This window comes from Olea europaea, unplaced genomic scaffold, assembly GCF_002742605.1.
Source record: "Olea europaea var. sylvestris unplaced genomic scaffold, O_europaea_v1 scaffold1756, whole genome shotgun sequence".
Classification (NCBI taxonomy): Eukaryota; Viridiplantae; Streptophyta; class Magnoliopsida; order Lamiales; family Oleaceae; genus Olea; species Olea europaea.
The window spans coordinates 60,019-67,566 of record NW_019235281.1 but is presented as its reverse complement, the minus strand read 5'-3'; the positions used below and the strand labels follow the sequence as shown (position 1 = coordinate 67,566).

The 7,548-nt window shown below is 32.6% G+C and overlaps 1 protein-coding gene across 2 annotated transcripts; it reads right to left on the bottom strand.

Moving 5' to 3' along the window:
* Positions 1-710: 710 nt before the first annotated feature.
* Positions 711-3,024, bottom strand: LOC111378008 (zinc finger A20 and AN1 domain-containing stress-associated protein 8-like). Of its 2 annotated transcripts, none has more exons than XM_023001173.1 (3): positions 2,874-3,024; positions 2,673-2,743; positions 711-1,563 (listed from the first exon to the last, which is right to left on the bottom strand). In XM_023001173.1, exon 3 carries the CDS (start codon positions 1,548-1,550, stop codon positions 1,032-1,034), a length of 519 nt encoding a protein of 172 aa, XP_022856941.1. In that variant the 5' UTR covers positions 1,551-1,563; positions 2,673-2,743; positions 2,874-3,024; the 3' UTR covers positions 711-1,031. The 2 variants fall into 2 exon arrangements, with proteins under 2 accessions (XP_022856941.1, XP_022856942.1); XM_023001174.1 differs by having other exon boundaries at positions 711-1,544; positions 2,874-3,020.
* Between the last annotated feature and the right edge of the window lie 4,524 nt (positions 3,025-7,548).

Genomic DNA, 7,548 nt, shown 5'->3' with positions numbered 1-7,548 from the left:
GGGAAATACCATATAGATAGTGTTTCTAGGATTTCAGCAACTTGTTTCTAGCACTGGATTTCATAGACTGCGCATCGAATTCATATGAGATTCTGCTTCAGCACCTTTGTTCTTTTAGGACTGTGTCTAGTAGGTTATATCCATTTTGAATTGTAATGTTTCTTAGTTTTTGCATAATTTTATGATTGCAGATAGCATCTCTCTGGAAGTGATACGTAGACACCCAGAGATGAAGCAGAGCATCTTGAGATTTCATCAATCTTTCGAAGTGCATCATTTTCTATTGGCAGGCAAGACACAACTCGGTGAACTAAAATATCTTGATAAAAGGGGCACGATTCTCTGAATAAATGGGTTGTTCTTTATTTCGAATAATTGGGAATTAAATCATAACAGGACAATATTATTACTTGACTAAACACTTCATGGAATCCATAATTTTAATTAACTTGTCAAACAATCCCTAAAGAAGATATAGATCAATTCAAGTAATTCAGTACTAACTATCATCTTCTTTCAAAAACTAAAATCATGTACAGTATTGTGTATCATATGAACATGGGCTAATCAGCTCCTAGCACAGCCCCTTCAATTTGGATTGTGGTCTGTGATCTAGAGGCAAGCCCGCGCCCAAAGCCCAAGGTCCTCAGTCGAGTATTGTTAGGCCTTAGGTATGGGCTGGACGAAATCGTCATATTTAGAAGATGAGCTATCCAGTTAATGGATTTTATTATTGGTATGTCAATAATAATTTTCTATTGCTATGTACATCTAAGCAGCACAAAACATGACGTGCAATAATAATGGAGAACGCACAATAATGAGATGCGCTAAAATAAATTCCACAACATATACACAGAAGCAAACCAACGTAACTCTGACCAATCGACAACCCCAAAGTTCAAAGATCACGACGATGCACTGCTTGACTTAAGCCATCCAACATCACACGTCGCTACTTATACAGAGAGGCCATATGTTTAAGGAGAGCAGCATAAATGGGTTCATAAACTTTAAAATCGTCCTGCTTGCTAGATCTTATCGAGCTTCTCGGCTTTAACAGTAGGATTTCCTTTGGCTATAACATCCCGAGCAGCCATCTGGTAATCAAATGAACAATCGTGCTTGTCAGAGTAACGATGAACTGAACAGAAGAGATTGCCACACCTGCAATTGAAACCTGTTAAACCCACGCGCTTATGGCAAGTGGTGCACCTGTTTGGGCCGTCTTTCGTCTCTACTTTTGAACTCTGACCTGAATATAAATCAGATGACGTGTGTTTGGATGACGTCTTCAACTGCACTGCTCCAGCTTGCACATCCATTGCATCAGATATGACAGGCTCTTTCACATTACTGCCTGAGCTGCCATTAATCAAGTTCTCAATGGAAGAATCTGCAAGTTTGGTGTGTTGCTGTTTCATAATCGTGTCTTTGTGGCACTTGGAGCACATATTCATGGTAGCTGCAGTTCCGAAGAAGCCACAGTTGTTGATGCAAAGAACGGGGCCTTCTGGCACATGGCAGCCAGTCTCTTTCGAAGACTCCATTAATGCAAATATTCTATCATTCGCCAGAATACAGAACGGCAAATATATGTGAAAAGATGAAACAAGTAAATAGCATGGTGGTTATGTAAGAGTTTTCTATAGCCGAGTTTGCTAACAGTAAACGAGACTTCACTCCCTGTACATTTGTTGTAAATTCCACAATTCGACTTGTCCAATTGTTCCTTTACAAACTTACTAAATAAAGGACAATAAACAATTTTGCAAACTAGGGGGGTTTTGCAAATAATGCAAGCATCCTTAGAAGTTTTGTAAGAATACAAAATTTAGATACTTAAGTAGGGATGACTGATGAGGTTCAGGAAGGGAGCTACTCATTAGTATTGAACACATGATAATAAAATAGTTGTTCGACCAGCTAATAATCAAATTATTGGTAAAGTGTAAGCATTACAGCATTTATCCATCCATAGTATCGAATTATTTCTCCATTGTGTTAATCTTACCAAATATTTCAATTTCAGCATCTTATAAAGTAAAATATAGAAGGATTCTTTCCAATTCATTTGATTTGCAACAAAACCAGATAAGCACGTTTGGTTGTGCTTATACTTACGCTAACCTTACTTTTAAATTTCTTAATTTGTTAAAAAAGTGATTTTCAAAGCTACCTTTTGGATTAACAGAACCTACTTATCTAAAAAGTAAATCTTAACTCGTAGAAAAATAAATTTTAATCAAAGCCTAACAAATTAACAGTCAAGATGCTCCAAATATTGCTTAAAGTTAACACTGTAATGCTTTTAATGAACATAAAAATTGAAGAATTCCCAAAAAAGGGCAAGCTTACAAGGTCAAAATTTAAAAAATAAAAAATAAAAAATAAATTCTGGCGCGCGATTCTCTCAATTATTCGGCAAAATTCAAACTTTCCACTTTTGAAAATCCTTTTTCTCCAAAATCCAAATATTACAGTCCCATACTTGTTAACAATTAGAATTAACTTTGCTCAATTTAGGAAAAACTCAATATAAAAATATCCATATAAGTATTAAGAAAAGTTGAAACTCGACTAAACTATTCCCACGAGTATATGAACATCAAAACCAATCTTAAAAAAAAATAAAAATAGAAATAGAAATGAAAATCTAAAGAAAAACTTACCAGTAAATCGGAAAATGAAGAGCTTTTAGGCCGATCGCTCGCAAAATCGACGCAGAATTTTAGAGTATTTCCTGAACCACCAAAAAACAAAAAGGAAAAACGATTCAAGTTTTATACCAAAATAAAACAAAAAAATAGCACAAATCATTATAACAGATTCGAATTATATGAGAAAAACTAAAAAATAATCATTAATAATACCTTAACTTAAGAGTTAAGAAATAATTGGAGTAATATGAGAGGCGAAGAGAAAAGGTATCAAGGTAAAGCTGCGTGCGGTGATTGCGTTAGTTGGGTGGGGAAAGATTCTGAAACATTTTGAGTTAAACGACATGGTTGGCCAAATTTAAAAGTTATTATTTCTGTTATATTTGAATAAAATTATTTTTACATAAATAATTGTTTATTACCACAACTCAAAATATTTTTTAAGCTTGGCCATGTTCTAAAAATTGTATAAACCTTTCCAAATATTTATTTTCCTTGATACGTCCTTCATTTATTTATTTTTTATTAAACAATATATTATACTTCAACTACTTTTATAACAATAAAAATAAAGAAAGTCTAACCCGCACAAAAGAATTTTTCCATTAGTTTACTTTTTACTTTCACAATTAGAGAAGAGGGCTAATTGAAGGGACTATATTGGATATAGAAAGAAGTTGTTACGCCATCTAACTAAGACTTTTTTCTTTTTTTTTTTTGTCGTTGACCATGACTGATAATAGTTGAGAAAATCACGATCGTCAAAATGAGTTCCTCCGTTTTGGTGACCTGAATGAAAGGAGTCTTTTAGTGATCACTTTGCACCCTTTTTTTCATGTCATCGAAGTGGATTGCTCCCCACCCGCTTTTTAAGGTCATCGGAATGGATGGACTCATTCCGAGATTGTGTTTTTTTCAACAAAATAAAAAAGACTTGTTTTCGAGTTGACAAGTAATAAAATCTGCCAAAATCATAATTTAAAGATATATATATATATATAACCTCTTACGCAAGCACAATTGGGCAGGTGGACAGCTAGAGTTTGATTGAGATGTGCAGCCTACCTGTTTTTGAACGTTTTTATGGATCCCACAAGAACATGGATCTGTCACTTTTCTGTCTGTTACAGCTCATAGAAATGGCAAATTTTGGAACCTCAGCAACTTACATTTGGATTGCCACGCCCCTGGTAATTAACATAAGGAGAATCTTGAATTTTACTTATTAATCAAAACTATATCGTAATCACAAATCAACTAGAAAAATCCTAGTAAATTCATATGCTAACGAAGGAAAGGGCCCTGTTTGTCTCCTTATTTATATAAAAAAAAAAAAAAATCTTTTTTTTTCCCTCATGTAAACCCTTTTTTTTTTTTTTTTAACCATACATTTTTCAAAACAATTAAGATAAAGAGGAGTTGATATTTATTATTCAATTTTGTTGTTCAATTGATTGTCTAATCAATTTATTATTAATATGTCATCAATTTAGTAGATTAGAGTATCTCCAAAAAACTCTCTATTTATAAAGGACATTTTATGCATAATAAAGAGTATTTTTAAATTTAGAAAGTTATTTTTTTTTGATACACTCAAACAAGCTTTCTATTTTGATCCTTTATTTTATTTTTCTAATAAATATTTAATAATTTCTTCACATATTTTATTTAAATATAATTTTTTATATATTAGTGACCAATCAATTCAAATGTAATTTGAAAAATTTAAATTTTAGAGTATTGAAATTTGTAAACATATCAAATGCAATTATTGTATATTGAAAATAGAGAGCGAGTTTGACTCTCTAAATTTGAAGAGACAAATTAACGCTTTAATTTAGAGAGTGAATTTCATGTTCTATAATTAAATGTATTCAAAATATTTCAATTTTCAATGCAAGAAAATAATAAAATAATCTAGAGAAAAAGTTAGTTAAAATAAAAATAATAAATAGTTTTTGAGAGTAATAAAATTAAATATTAAATATAAAAAATTTATTGGAGTACTTCAAAATTTTAATACTCTAAATTTATAAATATTTTTCAAATGATAGAATATACTTTTTAAAAATAGACCATTCTTAATAGTGAAGTTATTGAAGGTAAATTTAAAATGATATATTAATTATTGATGATATGTTAATAATTAATTGATTTGCCGACCAATTGAATAGAAGATCTCAAACTCTATGAACAGAGGCCAGGAAAAACGAAGTCATCAGACGGTACAGCGTATGTCCAGTTAAGAGAAGACACGTTTGCAATTCCATTCACATACGACGCCGTTACCAGCATATCAAATCAATTCCGCGTTTCATATTCAAATTCTGACCTGTGATCCATACGTTCTAACCAATTGTATCTCTGTCACCAGCTGTCAATGGACCCCACTACCCCTCTATAAAACAACACTGGAAACGGCTTTCAATACCACAAATTACTTATTCTCTGTCTGTCTATTTCTCCATACAATTTCTGTTTCTAGTTTTGCTTACAAATTCAATCAATACAATGGCACAAATGTCTTTCCTGCTGGCCTACGCCATCGTCGCTCTATCCGCCGTGGCTGTTACTGTCTCTGCTCAGGCACCGGCCCCGTCTCCTGATGTCGGAGATGCATTCTCTTTACCAGTCTCCAGCGCCGTCATTGGAACATCTATTTTGTTCTCCCTTTTCGCTCTTTTGAGGCACTGAGTTCTTTTATTTCCTTCTGTATTTTCTGTTCTTCTTTTGATTTTGGGTTTTCGGGTATGGATTTGTTATGATATGATCACGTGAGTTTTATGGATTGTTGTTATTATTATATATTTATTTTCGGGTTGGATTTATTGTATTCTTTTGTATGCACATAATATTGTGAGGAAATAAATTTCATTTATATTTATCAATTGAGGCTGTTTATTTTCTTTTGTATGCACATAATATAGTATGTCAAACTTGATAATAAGGATCACTTACAATCTTACATCATCGAAAAGCACACAAATTCTTTCTCGATTAATTTTACCACATCTTTCCACTCGAAAATTTAAGCAATCAATGACATTCAATCATATACAAAATTTACCATGAGTTAGAATGACCATGAAATGTCAAGCTCCACGAATACCGAAGGACTACCATGGCACAATCAAGTGCACAAACAAAATGGAAGGAATCGTCGTTGTTAAGAGAATAAATCCCACATCGATCAAATACCGAAATATTGACCAACTTAAATAGGTCTTGCCTTATTAAGATGGATCCCAAATCTTAATATGATATCAGAGCCCAGTAAACTCTAACGAGCTATTTGATCCGATTAAGTCTAAAGAATGAGCACACGGATTTCAAAATTGTTCTGCTCAAAAAGAGCCACCATCTTGCGGGAGCATGTTAAGGGAATAAATCCCACATCGGTTAAATACCGAAATATTGACCAACTTAAATAGATCTTGGGTCACTCCTCTTAATAAGGTTGACCTTATTAAGATAGACCCCAAATCTTAATAGTCATGATAAATGATGATGCTCCAGCAGCTCCACCAACCCCATCAAACTTCAAGATCACTATCACGACCTTACAGAACCGAACACAAAAAAATTTCAAGTCAGTTGAATCCATTAATTATCACTAGGATTCGTATTCGAATAATGTCACTTACCTAAAACTAAAAGCCAAATGACACTATGCAATGTTCAACAACTCACAACCAATTCTGTCTCTAATTGCATTCAATCAGTCAAAAGACATTTGTATAACTCTTTAAGAAAGTTCACCTTAACAAATTGACACTTGGGCTGCACAAAGGTTTTCCCTACAAGTCAAACGAGCTACTTAGTGATAATTGACAAATAACCTTCAACCATTTATTCATATGAAAAATTTAAGATGGTGTGCCAAACTTAATATTCATTGCACTGAATGTTTCATAATTATGGATCACATATCAACACAATATTACACGTTTATCATGCTCTATATACAATTTTACATCTAGAAATACTCTTAATTCTCTTCGTTTACTTTACCACATCTTTCCTCTCAAGTAATAAGCAAATGGCAACACTCAATCATCCCGAGCTAGAATAATCTTGAAATTGCTAAGCTACATGAAAGAAAATACAGAAGAGGATTAAGTATAAACAAAAATTGATGATTTAAAAAAAAATAAAAATGGGGTTGCCAAAAATGTATATCCCCTCTTGAGCACCCAAATGCAGTATTACGGAAATGGTCGGGTCCATTTCGCCAAAATTCATCCATCCTTGAGAATGAATGCCTTAAGAAATGTAACAAGAAAATTCATAAATTTAAACTAGCAGAAAGATAAATTCGTGAAAAAGGTTTTCATTTTAAACTGGCAACGAGTCAATCACATTTATTTCTTAAAACATCTACTCTATAACACAAGTTTCCATGATTCATGCAAGGGCTTTCCAAAACGAAAATCAGAATTTAAAAATTATACCCCAGAAAATTGGCAGAGAAAATTAATCAGATTGGACTGACTCCATCTTGAACAGTTTAAGGGCTTGTTGGTGAGCCCATGACTCGATGGTAAGATCCAGCTTATAACACCCCCAATTTTCATAAATTTTGAAGTGTTATTAAAAATTCAATTTTCCTTGTATTAATGGCGGAACGGTAAAATAAAATTCTTTAATAAAAAAATAATTGGAACATTCGTAAATTTAAACTAAATCATGTAAATCGTATATTAAAAGTAAACATAGTCAACTAACTCATAAATAGACACGTTCTTGAACATAAATGAAAATTAATTAATCAATTGAAAGACAAAAAATTTAATGCTTTTCATTTTTCGAATTCTCTTCGCAGTCCTCATCACCATCTCACCACAGTTTCCATCAATTTGAACTAACTTGAAAAATTATTGTAAGGGCG

Excerpts from the sequence above, each read along its gene's own strand:
- LOC111378008 (XM_023001173.1), bottom strand. The coding sequence starts at position 1,550 with ATGGAGTCTTCGAAAGAGACTGGCTGCCATGTGCCAGAAGGCCCCGTT.